Genomic DNA, 20,392 nt, shown 5'->3' on the forward strand with positions numbered 1-20,392 from the left:
CAAAGTGGGAAGGGAGGGGAGGGGAGGGGCAGGGGGCGGGGCTTGTGTGCAGTGGGAGGGGTCAGGGAGACCAGACAGCCGCCCGCACGACACGACAGTACGGGGGGGAAAAAAAGGTCAACGTGAAACGCAGACAAAAAAAATAAATACACATGAAAAAAGTTACATACAAACAGACATATATAAATGTGTATACTTATATATTTGTATATATATATTTGTAATGGCCACAAAATGCGCTCATCATTTGCAGACATTCCGACAGCAGCCTGAAAGCACTGGGAGCAGCGAGCCATGCAGCGCGCCATCAACACACGGCATGCAGAGGAAGAGGAGGAAGAAGAAGGAGAAGAAGAAGGAGAAGAAGGAGAAGAAGGAGAAGGAGAGGAAGGAGAAGAAGAAGAAGAAGTAGAAGAAGAAGAAGATGAAGAAGGAGAAGAAGAAGAAGAGTTCCGACACTGACGCTCCCAAGAACGTCTGCGTCAAAGGAAGCAGCCGGTAAATCTGGAGGCCTTTTCAGACGGAATCCTGCATGTTTCCTGTGAGAAGATCATGCTGGTCATCAAACATGCAGCCCAGAAGTCCAGGGAAACATCACACACACTGGGAGGAACCATCGCTACATTTGCACCGCTGTCATCAACATTACAACAGCAAGAGGTCGAGGTTCTGTGGCCACGTGCGCGAGCACACACACACATACACCCGCACACCCACACATTTAAAAAAGAAGAGAGGCGTTCAAGAAGATCAATTTGACGTCTTGACTGGAAAGATCAGTGCACCAGGTTGTTTCCCAGGAAGCTGCAGACACCAACACAAACTCTCCTTCCTCACTGAGTCACAGCTGCCAGAACTCAGAATCAGAGGCCTCAGACAACGTGATGCCTCGGCCAACAACTCAGCAGTGCAGCGGCAGCCATAGTCAGACACTGTAATGTGCTACAATAACTCAATACAGTCACCAGTATTTGTAGTCATCAGTATCACATTGATGTATTTCGGTTTATATAAATCCTATATATTCATCATTCATTTTTTATTATATATTTTTAACTTATAACTGTTATTATTCTGATTATGCCAGTTATTATTATTTGTATTATTTCAAAATACAATTTTTTTTTTGTCTTTTTTGCTCATCATTTTTATATTAATTTAAATAACTTGATGGCACCTGCTGGAACACTATAACAAAGTGATCAGCTATGACAGTGTGAATTATCCGGCAAACCCGGATCTGTTCACAGATGCCTTCCTCTGCAGTGGCAACCGCCCTGGAGCCAGCCAGTTCCACGAGGCTTGGAGCAGCTTCGACAGAAGGGCAACATTCATTTTCTGTAAATTAAGTTCACGGCAGCAGGCAGCCGCTGCCATCAAAGTCCGACCACGACTCCATTCTGTGTGTTTATAGATGCTGGAATCAAAAGACTCAGCCAGCGGCGCCCTGAAGATAGAGTGCAGCGCTGCGCGAATGTTAAACAGGCTGCTTCTCCTTGAAAATCAAATAAACAGTTTTTATCAATGCAGCGTCGGAGCTTTTCACCGTCGGCGGGAGATATTGACCACATGCTGCTGCCGCCGCTGCTTTCACTCACACCTGCTTTATTTATCATGTTTCAACCTCTCACTCCAAATAGCGTTAAACAATTCATTTATTCACTCTAAAAGTTAAATGGAAAAAGTTGCTTGAGTTTATTGGACACACAAAAAAATGTGTTTGTCCTGATAAGTGAGCCACACAACGTGCACCAACAAATTTCCAGTTATGCACACAGTTTCTTTGTTGGAAACATTTTCAAAAAAATTGCGATTTCCATAAACAATGTAATGCAAAATTCTTCCAAATATGCATTTAAATGCTTGGGAGCTTTCATTGCACAGCACTATTGGCAGCCAAGCCAGAATCATTCAGTTGATGGGCTTTCTTTTCCACCTGTGCACCGACCAATCATATAGTGGCTTGACAGTCAGAGTGCACAGTGCGAGCACAACCACTGACTGGTGCTGCGAGTTAAAAATTAATCTGTTCCAGAGTCAGTGCAGCGCTCAGTTTAAACAAGACAGAAGTACCGCAGCTGAAAACTTTCTTTTCAGACTTTCAAAGAGGCAGTTGAAAACGCAACAAAACAAATCCAACACGGAATTTTCACTGAAGACGGAGACATAGAAAGGGACATAAAAGGGAAAAGACTCTCCATTATGGAGGGAAAAATAAGCACCGTCTCCATCAGGCAACATTCAGGGGCTCAGCTGTCCCACACTCGCCCCAACCCTGATCTTCAGCCGTTCCATTAACCCTCCCCCACTCCCCCGACATGCTTGACAGAAACGAGGATAGAACTGGCATCATCATCATCATCATCATCATCATCTCATCACAGACTGATAGCACTCAGCCAGACACATCTGGAGGGAGGCGGGCCGACCGACTCTCATCCTCCTCAGCAGCCAAAACATAGTGGAGCGATCCCAGGCATAAGGCCAAGACAACCAGAGGAGAACACACACACACACACACACACACCGGAACAGCAGAAGACAGTGTTATAGCTGCAGCAGAGAGGAGGAGAGGGGGACTGGAAGGGAAGGGAAGACGGAGAGGGAGGTGGGACAGCACAGAGCCAACGCTGACGACTCGACTGGAGGAGAAACAGTCTCACAGACCTGATCAGCAAAAATCCTGGTTTTGGGCTCAATAATGGGTCCTCCCCTCAACTCATCCTCCACCGCCATCAGTCTTGGGAGCAGAGAGAGAGAGGGAGGGAGGGAGGGAGGGAGGGAGAGGGAGAATGGGAGAGTAAGAGGGAGGGGAGGGGAGAGAAGGGGGTGACAGAAAGAGAAGGAAGTGTTGTAAATTCCACATGATACTTGACAGGAAGTTGAGCAGATGCGTCGCCAACATCTGGCTCAACAGCAGCACATTGACTGGGTTTTACCTGTGAGTCACACCTGTGAGAGGCACCTGCTTGGGCTCACCACTGTTTTTTCTTTTTTTTTAAAGGAGGCCCCAAATGTTAAGCCTCACTAACCCGAGGCGGCGCTCTCTCCGTGCGGCGCTGGCGGAGGCTGCTTTGCTTTTTCTTTTTTCTTTCTTGTTTCCTGTTTCTTACCACCGCTCCCATGGGATTCATTAAAGAGTCTTCCCTACAAAGAAAAACTTTAATTGCTTGTTTTCATCCAAGCGCGGCGGCGGCGGCCACTGGTTCGGTGGCCGAACAAGCGGACGGATGGACGGACGGACAGTTGAGTAGTGGATCCACGGACCTCCCCAGGGAATTAGGCAGCTTACGTAACTGAGGCCAACTGAGGGAAAAAGTCCTTTGGCTAATGGGCTCAAAGTCTCGGCACGGGCATCAGAGGCTACGGTTGGTGCGTTTTATCCGCCAATGGGAAGACAAAGGGGCTTCCCCCTCCCACCACCACCACCACCCCGGGGATTCACTGTGGATGGGGTTCGTTTGAGGCTACTTCTCTTGACAGCCAAGTGGTTGGAATCAGGTGACTGTAAAGGTCGGAAGAACATTTTAGCCACATCGTCTTCCCTTGCGTTTTATTTTCACTTTGAATGAACATTGCTATTTGAGAGGAAATTAACCGCTTGAGCCACAGTCGCTGTGCATAAATCAGAAGTTTCAACACGTTTGTCGGTCGGCTGGTGAAATCGGTAGCGTGCAAGTTCATTCCGAAGATGGAGATGCAGTTTCCGCACGACCTTCCACACACTCACAGGGTCTCACTCAGCACAGAGAGGCAACAAGGGGCGACAAGAAAGAACGAAGATCCACGGTGTGAAGTTTCAAACAGAAGCGTTTGGATGCTTTATTCCATCAACAGTGTACAGTGTTGAGAGTTGTTAATACAAAAAAACAAAACAGGAAAGTTGGAAAGCAGGAGGAAAGGGAGGTAAAAAGCAGAAGAAAAAGAAGCAATCATAGCGCTGAGCACACAACAGAAATATAAGCACTGTCTCAGGAAGAACAATGGGAATGTAACACGGGTATACAGCATTAAACATCTTGACATGACTTCAAGAGGCAGACAATGATTCATGTGGGTGATATGTTCCAAATAAAAGGAGAGGAGAAACAAACAAAATATATATATATATAGCTCTGTGTCTTTGAGATTCAGTTGTACTTCAAGTAGTGTGCTTGTTGAGGTTCAAGTCGTACATGTGGTCAAAGAAACAGCGTGTGCAACATGAGGTCATAACGTCTGAATATTCTGCTGCAGGGAGGTGGGAAAAAAAAGAAAACAACAATAACAGACTAAAGCAGTCAGCAGACAGGAAACAGCAGACCTGGATCAAAGTGTGGCTGCAAACAGCGGCGCTCAAGACTGGAGACTTACCTCCATGTGTCTGATTGGTTGACATGGCCGTGTATCCGTCTGGTAAAGAGCCCACAAAAAGCATTTCTGAAGATGGAGGCAAAACTCGGGAAGTGCAATTAAACTGTACAATTAAACCAGTTCAGCCGTATGAGCAAAACCACGAGTGATCCTGATTCTCAATGGAGGCTAAACGAGTCGACCAATCAGATTCATTGCCCCACATTTTGGCAGGTTGCCAAGAGTCACTGAACACTAAACTTCTGCTACCACAGAAACCTCTCTGTCCACTAGAGGGCCAGTGTTGGTCTTCTGACTGAACCTGAACCAGCCACGACTGGAAACACTAGCCAATCTCGTTAGCATTAGCAAGGCTTGCAGTCACTTCCTGTTTCCCTCTAAATCTTATTTTTATTCCCAGATTTGTAGGTGCAGCTAACAGCGGCTTGTCTGATTGGTTAATGGCTTCAAAAAGGCTTCTGTGGGAGCGCTGGCAAGACGGATGAGGTACAGAAGGTGCCGATTGGGCAGAACTGCCTTGTTGTTTGCGGCTGGTTTTAATGCAGGTCTGTGTGAGAGTGACTGTAAACCCTTGACTGTTGCTACAACCCATGTCAGTTGCACCAAAATTTATCTCGCACACACACACACACACACACACACACACACACACACACACACACACACACACACACACACACACACACACACACAAACACGTGCACACAGGCCATCAAGCTATGAATTCATTTGCAAGAGTTAAACAGAAGGTTTTGCGATTGTACAATCTAGAAAGCCAGTCCACAAACCCCGTGCTACAAAAGAGTTGCTGATAAACCACACAGTCACACCACAATTATCCTCATATCTCTGAAAAGAAAAAAGAGAAAGGATTTTTTTTTTTTTAAATATTTAAATCATATTGCGGCTGCATATGTACTGTCTTGTTTTGCAGAACAACTATTCCTGTCACCACGTCATCGCCAATTACCACACTGCAGGTCAAAGGTCATATCAAGCATTTACAGCAAAATTATACAGATTAAAACAGTTGAAGCTCTAATAAATAGTAATAAATAAATATCTATGGCAGCCATCCATTGCAATTGCAGAAAAAGATTTTCACAGACACCGTACAGGTAAGTTTAAGAAATAAACAAGAACAAAAACAAAAAGAAATTGAGCGCCACATAACACACTTTCCAGAACACACCAGTCAAAAAGTTCCACCATTGTCTTCTTGTCTGCGTTTCTGTTTTTGTCCGGCCAGACTTTGCGACTTTGGACTGCACCTTCTTATCGATTTTGGCAGGAAGTTAAAGTGTTTTATTTTTATTTACACACTCACCCAAGCAAACAAACCTCGGCAGGATCCCGGGTGTGCAAAACAATATTCGCTCTATTATTGCACTTCTCCTGCTAATTATGTAGATATTGCGAGAGTCAAATATTTTTATAATCGCACTCTTTATATAATAATCTAAATACACTATACAGTATATATACATATAGTACCGTATATCTCATATATCTTTATGGCTCTTGCATCACACTATTGTATACTATGCATTGGAATTAAAAAATAGATGACGACTATAACACGTTATTATCAGATCAAAATACTTTCCCACTGTTTTGAACGCGCTTCATCTGTGCTGTCAAACATCACAGCCATCAACAAGGGGGGAATAAATTGTTCATTCAATTTAGGTAATCTTGATAGCCCACAGGTGACTGAATCCATAAGAAATAAAGAATAGACGTTAAGTGCTACAGGTAAAGTGTTTTCAGTGTTTTTAGCCTCGAGCAACTCAGCATTTTGGCTTTGGTTTGGATCAGACCAACGAGTCTCTTGTAAATAACAAACTCTGAAAATAAACTACTTTGATTTTGCACTAAACATTTAAGGCTTCTCCCAAAGAAATATCAAAGTGATCCAGAGTGCAGACGATCGGCGGCGGACCAAAGGGGGCGTGCGTCAACTCTGCATGTGGACGCTTCAACGTAAAGGTCAAGTGAGTTTGGGACGAAATGTAAAGGTGACATGAGGCGATGGTTGCACCTGATGATGGTTTGGTGAAGTCTGACACGATGGAGCTCTGCTCTCGCTGCATTGCTTGTGTGTTTTTGTATTTAAAAGAAAAAACAAAGGGAATTAAAAGCTGAGCCCGGTGTTTGTTCTCTGGCTCAGGAAACTCAGTGACTTGGAAGCATCCAGATCGGCTACTGTGTCGACGAAGAAAATCAAAAGTCACAAGTTTAAAAATTGTGTTCGGCGGGCCACCCATAGTGGCCCAAGTGCTCTTGGATATAGAAGTGCTTCAACAATAGTTCTTATATGGTGCTGCGGGTGTCGGGGGTGTCTCATCCATTTGAAACGGAAGAGCTTGTGTTGTGTAACCGCCTTCTTCCAAAGTCCAAACAATGCTGCCGCCTCTTTTTCTTCTTCTTCTCTTTTTTTAAAAGTGCACTCTTAAGGTGAGAACTTCAGTTCGGTCCACTTTGTGCTGTAAAGATCAACCTGCTGACAATGGCATAATTGGAGCAGACGCGTTGTTGCAAACAGCAATTATTCATAAAGGTCCTGGGAACCTTGCGGCTCTCTGGCCTGATCACAATCAACGCTCCTCGTTTTCCAACCGTCAGCTACTCAACTCTTCAGCGAGCCATCCAACAACGAATATGCTAATCTAAGCTGCGCTCTGAAAAGACTCCGGTAATGAATCGGAGTCGATGCAGGTCGGATCTCTCCTTCTCATCTCTGCCCTTCAGTTCAGCCGTCTTGTGGTGAAACGGCTGCGGCTTCGACCTTCGCCGCGCTTCACGGCTTCATGCCTGCCTCACCTCGGGACTGTGTGCACTTCATAAAACAGACAAGGGACCAACGTAAACAGAGCCGTGTTTCAATATTCAATATGTACTGTCAGTACCTCCAGGCTGAAACAACCTCCAATATTCTGTTTTCACTGCTAAGCTAACATCCAACAGACCAAAGCCTTCCGCTCCCAAATTGCATCTTTGATAAAAGCTTGAAATCTCAATCAGAGACGTGTGCATGTCTGTGTGTGTGTGTGTGTGTGTGTGTGTGCGTGCGTGCGTGCGCGCACCATGTCCCCACGCATTTTCGGAAGAAATCCACACAGTCTTATTCGCCAAAGGCGTCGCGACAAATAGAAACAAAGAGTCAGAGTGTTCTGCCATCCTACACATCAAAAACGCGCGGCTCAGCTTCCTCTCTTTTTTTTTTTTCCACCCTCCATCCCAAACAACAGCCTCCATTTACCTGCTAATTATCCCTTTAATCTGGGAGTCTTTCTCCACCTGCTGCAGCCGCAGCTTCCTCTCACTGTCGTCCAAGCGATTCTGGTACTGCAGCAGGATCTTGTTGGTCTGCTGCTCCTGTGTGAGGAGCCGCCGCTCGTACTCCTCCAGCTTCTTGTGGGACATGACCAGGCGCTCCTTCAGGGAGTTGATCTCCTCCTCGTACTCCTTGACCTGCGACGAGGGGCGGGAGTTTGGGGTGAGGGGAGGGTTACAGACGCGATTGGGTGATTAGGCTTTAGTTAAATAAACAACAGAACTCGCATTAAAACATTTTAGACGGTTGAACTGGGAGCTTTTTCAAAAAGTGGTGTAGGGCTGAAGCGATTAATCAATTAATCGTCAAATCGCTTTTTTTAATCGACTGAATCGAATAAAAAAAAACAAAAAAAACATTCAGTTACAATTGGCTGCTGCCAAACACTGTTCCAATGTTATGTTTCACACAGGATATATATGTGTACACACACACACACACACACACACACACACACACACACACACACACACACACACACACACACAAAACTCTACTGACATTTAATAGACAGTAAGAAAGCACTTTTTCAATGATTAATCATCAGGTGGGAATTTTAGGTTTGAAAACCACACTGACGAAATATAAAAACACGGTAAAGTGAACACAGCGACTATTACATGCAAACAGTTGCGTGACGGCTGCTGATCTGTGGCATGCGAAGCTGCAGATCACTTGGCCGGCTGCCGCTGCTGCCGCTGCTGCCGCTGCTGCCGGCACGGCTTCAGGCCCTTTAAGACCGGATCTGTGGACCATCTGCTCAGCGGCGATGGACATAATATTTCTTTGCGTTATCTGGAGCGTGAACCCACCCTGTCCATGCGTGACTCGTCCATGCTCTTGGAGTACTCCTTCAGTTTGAACTCCTCGCGGTCGATGCGGGAGCTCTCGATGTCGGCCGAGAGGTGGGGCATGTTGGAGACCCAGGCCACCGTGCGCTCGTTGGCTGGGGTGGGGGGGTTGAGAGTGGATGGAGTCTGGGAGCCCTGGGGGGAGAGAGTGACCGGCTGATAAACAGACAAAAAAAAAAAAAAAAACTCAATCCGCCCGCCCTCCCATGATCCTCAAAGAAAAAGAAAATACAAAAAGGAAAGTATTGTGATAAAGGAGAGATAGAACTTAAGATAAGCAGATAGAATGATCGAAATATTGATACAAATAAAATAGCTAAAGTGACAAAAAACACAAACAAAACAAAAAACAATCAAAACAACCTATCCTATACATACAGTATACAGTGTATATATATTCTCTCTCTCTCTCTCTCTCTCTATGTATATACATGTATATACATATATATATATATATATGTATATATAAATTATGTGTGTATATATATATATTTGAGTATATGTATATATACATCCTGTAAAACCTAAATCCTCCACGAGTCTCAGTTTGATAATATAGTAACGCTATTGAAATCAGGCAGCAAAGGCATCCAAAACCTTGTTATTTAATTTAATCCTTATCCTGATTAACTGTCAAACTGAAGTTAATCTTCTCCAATTTAAGGTGAAACAAATTGTCCCTGATGGGGGTTGAGAGCTCTGTGGATTCTCAGCTCTTTAGATATAATCACTTGGAGCGCGGCCCCGTATCAATCCCTCGAGCCCCAATCTCATGAGCTCTGCTGAGTTTCAGCAGCTCACTGGCCAAAAACACAGCTTCCTTTAAACCGTGAAGACAACGCGAGCGCTCTGACGTTACCTGTTTACTCATGTTGGGCTTCAGTAGGTGCTGCTGCTGCTGCTGCTGCTGCTGCTGCTGCTGCTTGGACTGCGGTGACTGCTGCGTGTTCTGACTGGTGGTTCCCTGCGGACTCTGGCTCTCCCTGACGGAGCTCTGCTGGTGGGGCAGCCCTGGCGCCGTGTTGTCCTTGACAGACAGCTGGCGGCCGCCGACGTGCTGCCGGCCGCCGCCGCCGTAGCCCGACTCGGGCGACTGCAGGAGGTTCCCGCTTTGCGGCCGCGACTTGGCCGGGGCGGCGGGCGTGGCCGCCGCGCTGACCGAGAGCTGGTGGGACGTCTGGGGCTTGACCCGGTGGCTCGGGGGCGGGGCCACCGAGCTCTGGCGCATGGGTTGGACGGTGGAGGGGGGCGTGGTGGCCAGCGAGGAGTGGGAGGTTCCTGTCTGGGAGGTCATGCCCATCATTTGCTGCTGCTGTTGGAGATTATCCTTGGGAGGGGAAACAAGTGGATGGTAATGACGACAGTGTGATGAGGACGGCAGTTGGACGGGCTTTCGGGGAACGGCAGCCCTGCGTTCTGATTGGCTGATCGGAAACAATCCAGGAAGTCCAGTTTAACTAATAAACTTCAAGTGAGGCTCTGCATTATACTCGTTTCTTTATTTTGAAAAAAAAAACCCAAAAACCCCCCACATTTATTAGCCCTTTGTTCACAGTCTCCTGCAACAATTTAAGGCATTGGTGAACCCTCCTTCAAAAAGGGAAAAAACTTGTCATGAACTTGACACTGCTCTTTATGATGTCACAAAGGGCACTAAGTTCCAGAGATGTGTATTTTAGAACATTTCTAGAAAAGCAGGAGGAAGCGAAATAAGTCAGCGACAGACTTCTCTCACGTGTGGGGAGCTCAGAGAGACACAGTCCAGCGGACTTTGCATGACATGTCACACTGAATATTACTTAGCTCTAGACATTCTCAATGCTTTTTTGGCAACAGCAACTTAAAAGATGCGACGCTGTTCATGAAGCGATGACGCCGAGACGTCTTAAAAAAGGGTCCTTCCGCCTTTTTTAAAGAGTCGCAGAAGCAAACAGCAGCGGAAGCATTTACCTGCACTTGCATGGACATCTGCCTGCGTCCATAGTCCACCCGGCTGTAGTCGTCGCTGTAGCTGTGCGAGTGGATGATGCTGGGCTGGCCCAGGTGGCCGTCCCGGGTCCTGAGGGTGGACAGGTCCTCGCTGCGGGAGAACCCCCCGTGGGCAAACTGTGGCATGTAGGCCTGGTGCGACGGCTCGGGGTCGGGGGCCAGGAGCAGCGGCGCCGGCGGCTGAGCTCGGCTGTGCTGGTGGTGGAGCTGCAGCTGCTGCGGCCCGTCCGCCGTGGCCAGGTGAAAGAGGGGATTCTGGAAGGAAAGCGGGTAGCGCATGGCGGCGGCCTGCTGTTGCTGCTGCTGGGATAGCGAGTCGGTGGTGGTGCCCATCTGGCTCAGCTGGCTCAGCCGAAGGCCGCCGGACATGCTGGAGCCGCCAGAGCCAGCTGACAACCTCCCACCGGCCCGCAGCTGGCTGCTCAGGCCCGAGCCCAGGCCACCACCGCCTCCGCTGCTCAGCCCTCCGAAGCTGCCCATACCAGCGATGGAGGCCTGGGAGGAGTTGAGCATGTCCACCGACTGCAGGTTAGACACGCTGTTCATTCGGGAATCCTGGAGGTCCATCATAGATACGCTTTTATTGACACTGAGCACCTAGTCAGCACGGGTATAAAAGAGGCTAGTGCGCCCCCCGCCCCCCTGGTATTATGCATTTCTGGGGGGGGTGGCCACGGATGATCATGGGTGAGGGTGGCGCAGGTGTTTTTACCGCTGGGGGGGGGGGTTTTAAGGCCTGGGTATCGGAAAATGGCTCAAAGTATTTCCCAGGAAATACCGCTAGGATGAGTTGCGAGGTGAATCAGTGGGGGAAAAGCAGATGTCATGATATTCTACAGCTGGGATCACACCATGGCAGGCTATATTAAGTATGACTAACATGCTTGTCATACTAACCTCACCCTGATAGGGAAAAGACTTGAGGAAAAACAAAAAAACAGGACTAGCGGATGGGATGATGATTCCCCCAAAATATCAGTGTGACCAAACTCACCTTGGGGTCTGGCTCCGTGATGTCCGAGCTGCTGGTGCAGTAGGCGGGGCTGGACCTGGCCAGCGGCGGCCGCGATACATAAAACATGTCTTTGGAGGACGCTCGATGGGGGTGGTCGCGGTCCTGAAAGCTCATCTGGGAGCGGGATGGTATGATCCCAGAGGAGGTGGGCGAAGGCAATCGAGTGATATCTATAGAGCTGGAGAGGGACACAGAGGTCGGCAATGAATCAGACGAGCAGCTGAACAAGCTGAAGAAGAGCTTCAACCGTATTCACTGGTGACCAGCCACAGAGAAGGTCTGCAATGTTTCAGATGCAGATTTGGGTTTGACAACTTCAGTTGCTCTAATAGGTCATTTAAAGGGACATTAAGCAGGATAAAGTCATAAGCAAAGTAGCTCAGAGTCCTTTCAGATTTTTTTTTTCACTTTTCACTCTCATGCTGCAAACAATCACATTATGCAATCAGGGCTGCCATGGAGAGCAGGCACCACGTCTCCATCACAGACATTGATGCGTTAGAATGTGACAGAATATCAAACACTAAAGCTGTCGGCTTCAGGCCGCACACACTTGCAGGCGCTTTTATACAAGCAGACTTGTGCAAAGTCACGTGACGAAACCCGCAAACCCAAGGAAGCTGACGGCCGACCTCCTACCTATTGAGGTCCCTCGTCATGATGTTCTGGAACTCGGAGGAGATTCCCCTATTGAAGCTCGGCCTCGACAGCTGGTGGCTGGGCTGCCGCTGCAGGTGAGGGTTGCGCAGGGCCATGCTGATGTCATTCAGGAGGCGGGGCAAAGGACCCAGTTTGATGACGGCATCCTGTGGTTGGAGAGAAGGCTTTCAATTTTTATGTATGTCAGTATTTTTTTATATACTAGTATTTTTAATATTTTTTTTCTTTTTTTATATTTTGTCAATACAGCAGAGTTTACTGCTTCTCTGTCTCTGAGTGACAATCAAGTTTTAATTGTGTTGATTTACACTGTTTTTCGTCTTCGTGTTTTTTATCTGTAGCACTTTTTGTAGCACCAGCTCGCAGGACTATATTATCATTAGCATCGAGTAAATCTGTCCCGTACAACGTTTTATTTCTATACATTATTTTTTTGGACCTGTATGTAATGACAAGAAATATCATAAAATACCAGAAATTAGAAATGTATTAATAGAGCCAATTATTACTTGAAAGTCACATACAACACACTAGCCTAGTTAAACAAAAGATTTGCCCAGAGTCATTTATACCACAAGCAGGTGACAGTATTTTCACAGCAGTTGTCTTAACTTCTCTGTTCTCTGCTTCACCTTGCTGAGCTGATTCATGACCTCCCACAGCAGACTGTGCAGTATGGACAGCTCCCTGCCGAGGTCGATGTAGCCCTCAAAACCACCGGCGCTGCTGACGCTGTCCAGGTTGGAGATCTCGTACAGGAACTGCTGCATGGAGGCCCACTCCATCTCCAGGAACTCATTCATGAAGCACATGTACTCCTCTTTATTGCCAAACCTGCACGTGCAGACAAATTTAACAATTTTATATCGAAAAAAAAATATATAAAATTTGCACCCCCAACGCCCAGCATTGAAATGCAACTGACTTGGAGAAGTTTGACAGGGTCTGCACCACTTTGGCGATGAGGGTGAGCGTGCGCGACGTCTGCTCGTCGGGATACTCCTGGGTGAGGTTGAAGAGCGACGGCGACATGATGGCGGGACACAGGAAGCGCAGGAAGAGGGAGCCGCTGATGAGGCGGTCGGCGATGTCCTCGCGGCCCCGCTCGGCGCAGCGCACCCTCCAGGAGGCAAACACTTCCTTCAGCTCTCGGGGGAAAACGCTGCGGAGAGGAGGGGGGCGTGCGAGGGGGGGTCAGCTGACATCTCCACGGCGAGCTCGCAAACAAAAAAATGCCGCCGGCTGCTGAGCGACTCACCAATGGGAGTTAACGATCTTGCAGAGCGCCAGTTCGCAGCACATTCGGAGATTGGCTTGGTGGTCCGGGAGCACGGAGGGGGGTATTCTCATGGGGTCCACTTCGCAGTTCTCCTCTGACTCATACAGGGCCCTGATGAACTCCCCTGCGAGTGACATTTTGCAGAAGAAGAAGGCGTCACAAACAAAACGGCAGGATTCTTTCATTACCAGCCAAATCAACAGAACTGGGAAGTAACACGCAGCTGTGAAGAGGTGGAAAGGTCGAATTTTCATCACATTTTCAAATCAATTATGTTTTATTGCAGACAAAATAAGTTGCCGTGATTGGGCGCACGATTAGTCCTCCCTCAAAACACCAGAAAACAGAGTTAGCCCTCTGTCTACAGCCAGCAGCTGGGGTGCAAAGCTGCATATTGGAGTGACCTTGAAGGAGACCTTGACTTTCAAGGGCAGTAATATACAAACGGTTGGGATCTCAAAAGTTTCACCAGTCTGTGTCACTTGTGTATCTTGCGTCTTGTGTCTGTGTCTCTTGTCAGCACTTATGGTTTCAGAGCCTTGTGCGTTGAGATTTTTTCAAACAAGTGAAAATAGCTCACTTCCGGTTTGTCAGGCGAAAAGTGAAAATTAGGTTTTGATTGAACGAACGTGTGGGTCTTTGTCCCATGTCTCGACTTCCTTCCTAGAGGGCGCTATGGTGATTTTAGTGTTTTTTTTTTTTTTTTTTTTTTTTCAATCTATGTGCTATGGTACTATTGAGCAGATATGTACGGTCTGTTAATAGATTTCATTTTTCGGCAGTTCTGACCGGCATGCAAAATTTAGTACAAATCGAAGCATGTGCAAAGACTGGATTTGACTTACCGATCGCATCCTTGAGGTACTTGTGTCCGATCAGTTTGAGGTACTCTTCTATGGCTTTGGTGGCCAGAGTGTTCTCTCTGAAGATAAGGTGTTCTCGGTCGATGAATCTGTCTACCTCGCACATCGCCATGTCCGACAGGAAGTCCTGCAAAAGGAGGAGGAGGGCCAATCATCAACTAATCACATGACCAAAAGAACAGACACAAGTTCTCCTCCTGCCTCGGGTGCTGGTGCCCACCTTGGCCTTCCCCGTGCTCTGCAGTATGTGCACCAGCGCGCACGCCACCTCCTCTTTGCTCTTGACGCTCAGCACGGGCTCCAGCACGGCGCACATGGTGCGGTAGTTGTTGGTGACGTACTCAGCGAACTCCTTGTACAGCTCTATGGGCAGGATGTTCATGGTCTGGAAGCGGGATTTGAGGCGAAGCGATGCGTTGATGATCTTGCCGCCGCCCACGCCGGCGCCCTTGGTGAGCACGCTGGGCTGGATGACCGGGTACCACTGCTCCACAAACTGCCGGCCGGTGATGCTGGAGATGGGGATGCTGACCAGGCCCAGGTACGTGCTCTTCTCCTGGAGGGCGAAATAGTCGGCATCGATATTAAACATCTTTTGAAAAGCTGCTCGAAGGCAGAAATCACATATTTTATTAAAGAGGCTGCGCTGCCTCTAAAGCCGAGCGAACAATTTTCTCTCTCTCTCACTTTCCATTCGTTTGCTTGATGGATTCACTCTCTCGCTCGGAGCCACAAAAGGGGCCAAAGACGCACAAACGGCCTGCAATGTTGGTTGGCTGAGGTTGGCTGATGATCCACGGCGGCGAATCACTGATTATTTCATTAATTATGAATATTTCTGGCCTCTCTTCCCGAGCTGCACTCACGACCCTCCAGCGGAGGCACTCTAGTGTTCTTCTTGCAGCAGCACAGCACGAGGACACAGAGGGGATATTTTGCTGCTAGTGTTTTTCCTTTTTAATCATGCAGCCGCTGAATGACAATGCAAGCGTTGTGCCTCACACCTGGCATGCATTTTACCAAAGTGGAATAAAATCCTTATGGGGAGGGAAAACGCTTCCACGGTTTTTATGCAATTGTGTGCTGTGGGGGGGGCAGTGCCAGGAAAAGGGACATTCTGAGCTTGGGGCGGCTCATAAGGAAGGCGGGCTCCGTTGTTGGACTGGGTCTGGACTCTGTGGAGGAGGTGATTCGAGCAGAGGGCACTCTCTAAGATCAGGGCAATCCTGTCCAATGGGAACCCCTCTCCCCCCAAACTCGGTCTCGTCTCTCGGCTTCTCTCACTGAGATGCACCACTGAGAGGCTGAGGAAGTCACTTGTCCCTCGTGCCACCAGGCAATACAACACCACCACCGCCTCAGGGAGGAGCAGGAGATGTGAGATGGAAATGAAATCATGAAATCAGCCCTGTGTGATGTCGCAAAGGGCACTGGTACCTCTCCCAGGGGAGTGGCCACACCCTCAGCCAGGTATTGTCTTTTGCTCTCTTCTTCATTGTTAACAGAGGCCGTAAACAGAGGGATAAATATCTAGTTTTCTGGAGATCTCGAGATTTTTTGGTTGAAGGGGGCAGGGAGAGGGGTTGGGTGGGTTAATCATCAGGCAGCTCCTGTGGAGACTGGGTTATTAAAAATACATATAGGCCACGTCAGACCGTTGAAGTTTAATGTCACATGACTGTCTCCACAGAAAGTTCCGGAGCCTCCTCTCTACTCTTCATGGAGTTTCTTTTCATTTAGCGACTGAAGTGTCTTTTCCTTTTTTCCACATTCGTTCTGACACTGAAGTAAATTAGATCAAAGTTCACGTGGGACCGTTCCAGCAGAGGGATGGCTGTGCCGCCTCCGGTACACATTTCCCTCCAATATGTTTCATTATTGGTGAACAATTGACAACACAGCAGATACGTTGCTTCCGGGGCGACGTCTCCCTCAGCCCTGTGCAACTCCTGATACAAATATTTTCTTAAGGACCTTAGCTGCTGGATTCTTAAGCAGTTTGTTCACTTCAGACCAATGAGAAAAAAAATAAAAGGGTTTCTACTCTAAATACTCCGTACCGCGTGTAGTTTAAATGTATGGATTCAGGTGATAACCCACTGCAGGTGCATCTTTTACAAGCAAGAGCTATTTTTACCTGCCAGCCCTGCACGGTGTCTGACCTTTTCCACCCTCCAACATCCCTCCTGGCAGTGTGAATGTAAACAAAAGTAACACCCCTTGAAAGTGCGTCTGGCTTTAGTTTCAGCACCTACAAACTTTTTCTTCTTGGCAACTTAAAGCCTCCCGTTACCTTGCGTCTCTTCTTGTCCGTCTCCTTGTATAGGTGAAGGCGGAGGTTGCGGACGGCGGGCAGGTTGTTGAACTCGAAGTGCTCGCCCCAGAAGACGGTGTCGGTGCGCGGCTTGCTGGTGGTGCGCGCGTACAGCATGTCGTCCAGGCACAGCTCGCAATAGTAGCGCTTCTTGGCCGGGAGCTCGCGGGCCTCGATGATCCACAGCTTCAGCACGTTGTCCACCCTCCGGCTGTTGTCCTGCACGCAAGACGGGTTCGGTCCAAGCATCAGGTGCAATCACGTAGAGGTGCGTGAGTTGGAAAGACAAGCAGGGGAGATGTGGATACAGGAAGACGTGCATGGGTGAAGCTGCTGGGACAGCAGGGCGGCCTGCAGGACGCTGACGTGTCTCGAGGAACGAGGGGATGCACAGGATAGAAAGACTTCATATTTCAGAAAACTTCTATAAAGGTTATCTTACTGAATGTAAGCAGGTACTCTAGTGAACTTACTTCCGGTTATTTGATTTTTTTTTATTTTTTTTTATTGTTTAAGACCAAAGTGCATTGGGTCACATGGTTGAAATCCAGAGGATCAGCATTGAAAAAAATATGATTCTTGAATTTACAGCTGCTAAGTTTTGATATTTGGCTTTTTGAAATCTGGTTCTATGATACAATTTGGCAAAAAACAAAACAAAACACAATTAACCATTACGATGATTTCAAAATAAAAGGCTGGATTTAATTTTTTTTCTCTCCTACAGTCCATGTGCAAACAAAAAACCACGCTCCATGAATTGAATCTGGACTATGGACGGCGGTAACGAGACAGACAGAAGGACGACATAGTGGTGAAGGAAGACTGAAGGCAAGGATGAAGTAGAAAGTATGGGGACAGACACAGAAAGCGACACAACAGGGAAAAAAAGTGATCATGACAAAACGGATGTGCAACTGTAGCTAAGCCATATTTGACCCCTCCTCCCTCCTTCACTCCCTCACTCCCTCCCGCCTCCCTCCTCTCCCCGACGCTCCGCTGATTGCAGAATGACATTTCAGCAAACAGGAAGGGGAGGGGCCATTTCAATCAGCCTCCAAATACCATCGTTGCTGTTGTTGTAACCCCCCCACACCCCCGACCGTTAGCAGCAGACAATTAAAGGCCTCCTTTAGACGGCTGGATGGCCTCACGTTCCCCATTTGCATGTCCTTTGATAATCCGAGCCAAATGCGAGGCAGAATTAACGATTTGAACCCTCTGAGTTCCAGAGTGTCGGGCAGCTGGTCGCCCAGTTTGCTCGCTCGGGCTCCCGTTTCTCCGTCCTGCTGTCGCATTGCATCGTCCCAGTGTGTCGCAGCCTGGAGACGGTGGCCAACAGAAACTATCAACAATCCAGTGATCAGTTCTACCAGGCAGCTGGGCTCCCAGCAGGATTCCTCCTTCAAGAAAAAAAAAAAAGTCCAGATTATCTGGTGGTTCTGAGGATGACGCCGCCGCCAGATCTTCCTGTGGGGAGGGGTGAGTTAGGAGTGATTTCACACTCCCACTCTGATCATGATCAGCTGCACTGAATTGGAAGTGGAAATATTAAAAAGGAGCTACACACTTCGCCAGCCTCACCAACCTTCAGGACAACAAAACGTTGTTACCTGCAGAACTGGTAGGAAGTGGCCTGAGAGCCTCTTGTTGCAGGCATTTATCTCGTTTAGTGGTGAACGTAGAGCCTCTTTGACTCTCTGCCACCCCCCTCCATCCTCACCCCGCCGGCCACCCTCCCACTCCTATTAGCATAGCGCTAATAGTGACAGGTGGACACACCATGCTGGAAACAAAATTGCAGACGAAAAAAACAAAACAAAAAATTGTCAGCAAAACACTGCTGGTCCTGTTACAACGTGTGAGGACGCGCAGGTAGAGAGGGCGGAGCTCAAGGGGCAAGCATGGGCCGAAGAGAAAGCGCAGCTTCTGCACCCGTTTGTCTCGGCGTACAGGTGGCATCTTAGCCGTGCTTGGATTTTGCATATACTGTAGTCAGTGATGGGCAGTAGCGCGCTTCAAATAACGACACTACTAGTGTTTTTCATTAGCGTCATGGTAGCGGCGCTCCATTTGAACCAAATAGCTTTTTTCTGTAGCGCAGCTACTTTTGGAGTCCAGTAGTGACGCAGCGACGACGCTACACGTTACTGTCCATGAGATTTTCCAAGCAGCTTGCCCATCACTGTATACACTGTAGCTCCTTTAATCAGGGAAAAAAAGATAAGACAGAGCGACAGCCAATCAGGGGGCGAGAGGACAAGTGAGACTATGCACTTTTAAGAGTTTCGAGAGTCAAGACTCGGGTTGCTGGTGGAAATGTTGGCGTGAACGGCTGCTGCAGCCAGGCTGGGAACAAAACAAGTCATGATTTGCCATCATGCGTCACGTCTCCTGCACTGGCTTGGATTTTAAAGAGCTCTTGGTGTGCCGCCGGGCTTCAAAGGTCTCCACAGTGTGTGTGAGACGCAGTGAGGAGGGGGGGGGTTTCCTCTTCTCTGCAGTCGATGCATCTGGTCTGATCAGCATGTTGCTGGAGGGCAGGAGGGAGGATGGCTTTTTTTCTTTTTTTTTCATTAAGAGCCCCCCCGTGTGGAGTCCTTGGAGCTCCATGACTCAGCCGCCAGCCTCCCCACAGTCGGAGCATCTGGAAGCAGGCGTTCAGCACGGCTGACGGCTCATCCGACTTCATCCCTCACAGACCGTCAAGGCCGAATATCACAACACAACACTTCTTTCAGCACGGGAGGTGAGTAATGAGCCCAATTTTATAACAAAAAACAAAAAAAAAACCCAACAGAAATATTAGTTTTCCCGGGAGCTGACATCAAGGGCTGAGATTGGTGGTTTTCCGAGCTGCAAGAGAGGAAACACAATGGCAGCGGTGCCCTGAAGCTGCCGGAGAGAGACGGCAGGGATACGGCGCCATGTGACACCAGCGCATGGCCGAGGAGGAGGAGAAGAAGCTCCCTTCCGCGCTAATTAATCAGGCTCCGGCGTCGGACGCGGACACAATTGGGCCTCTTGCTGGAGTATTTATGGACTCGTATCCATCACGGCTCGCTGCTCCTCCGGGACGCTGCTGTGTGTTGTTTAGAGGGCTCCGTGGCAGGCCGGCCGAGCAATTTAGCAGCTAATGAGCTTGTTGCGCCGGTGAGTCACGAGCGGCTGCGGTCGATGGCACAACGTTGAGACGAGACCCGGCGGAATTAAAGGCGTTTTCACCTCCGAATGGGCCAAACTCTCAGCTTTCAACGCTTTAAATTCATTCCGATTAAGTTGTCAAAGCGACGCCGGTGGAAGGCGTTGGGAGTGCTGACGTGTCAAAATATAAGTCTGCAGCGCTGCGACGAATCACTTTGTCTTCCGCATTGTGCAGCTGTTAATTAAGTTTGTTGATAATTGTTCAGATCATGTTGTGCAGGTTTACAGCCAGAGGAAGCTCCGCCTACCAGTGGTTGAACTCTAAATAGGTTTTAGTGGCGCACATGATTCATTGGCTTCTTTTTTCAGGAGAAGCAAATCATGTTCTATAAAGTCAATTCTGAGTTTCTGGAACTCAACACTATACCGCGAACAGGACGAGATGAAGGGACCTGCGGACAATTCTGGAGAAGACGTTCGGATCAAGCAGACGTGAAAAGTTTTCCCAACTGCAGCATCACAAATTCCCCTGAAGTGACCAAGTCTGGCTGTGAAGGCCCAGTGTGAAGCTTTTCACAAGGATTCAT

At 48.2% G+C, this 20,392-nt stretch overlaps 1 protein-coding gene across 8 annotated transcripts in view; it reads right to left on the reverse strand.

Annotated features, from left to right (window-relative positions):
* The window catches only part of syngap1b (synaptic Ras GTPase activating protein 1b), a 116,288-nt gene that overhangs the window by 9,598 nt on the left and 86,298 nt on the right, over nucleotides 1-20,392 (reverse strand). For 5 of the 8 annotated variants that reach the window (XM_076043220.1, XM_076043217.1, XM_076043225.1 and 2 more), the window contains 13 exons: nucleotides 16,641-16,880; nucleotides 14,568-14,903; nucleotides 14,330-14,474; nucleotides 13,464-13,608; nucleotides 13,131-13,367; nucleotides 12,838-13,039; nucleotides 12,185-12,351; nucleotides 11,525-11,723; nucleotides 10,492-11,085; nucleotides 9,401-9,868; nucleotides 8,503-8,676; nucleotides 7,616-7,827; nucleotides 2,668-2,740 (listed from right to left, as the gene is read on the reverse strand). In XM_076043220.1, the coding sequence (XP_075899335.1) occupies nucleotides 2,668-2,740; nucleotides 7,616-7,827; nucleotides 8,503-8,676; nucleotides 9,401-9,868; nucleotides 10,492-11,085; nucleotides 11,525-11,723; nucleotides 12,185-12,351; nucleotides 12,838-13,039; nucleotides 13,131-13,367; nucleotides 13,464-13,608; nucleotides 14,330-14,474; nucleotides 14,568-14,903; nucleotides 16,641-16,880 (3,192 nt within the window). Of the gene's footprint in view, nucleotides 1-2,667; nucleotides 2,741-4,462; nucleotides 7,193-7,615; nucleotides 7,828-8,502; nucleotides 8,677-9,400; nucleotides 9,869-10,491; nucleotides 11,086-11,524; nucleotides 11,724-12,184; nucleotides 12,352-12,837; nucleotides 13,040-13,130; nucleotides 13,368-13,463; nucleotides 13,609-14,329; nucleotides 14,475-14,567; nucleotides 14,904-16,640; nucleotides 16,881-20,392 lie in introns of those variants that run through there. The other 3 variants (XM_076043223.1, XM_076043218.1, XM_076043222.1) reach the window with 3 other exon arrangements.

Source organism: Nelusetta ayraudi, unplaced genomic scaffold (assembly GCF_046127955.1).
Source record: "Nelusetta ayraudi isolate G7.1 ecotype Tasmania unplaced genomic scaffold, CSIRO-AGI_Nayr_v1 ptg000074l, whole genome shotgun sequence".
Lineage (NCBI taxonomy): Eukaryota > Metazoa > Chordata > Actinopteri > Tetraodontiformes > Monacanthidae > Nelusetta > Nelusetta ayraudi.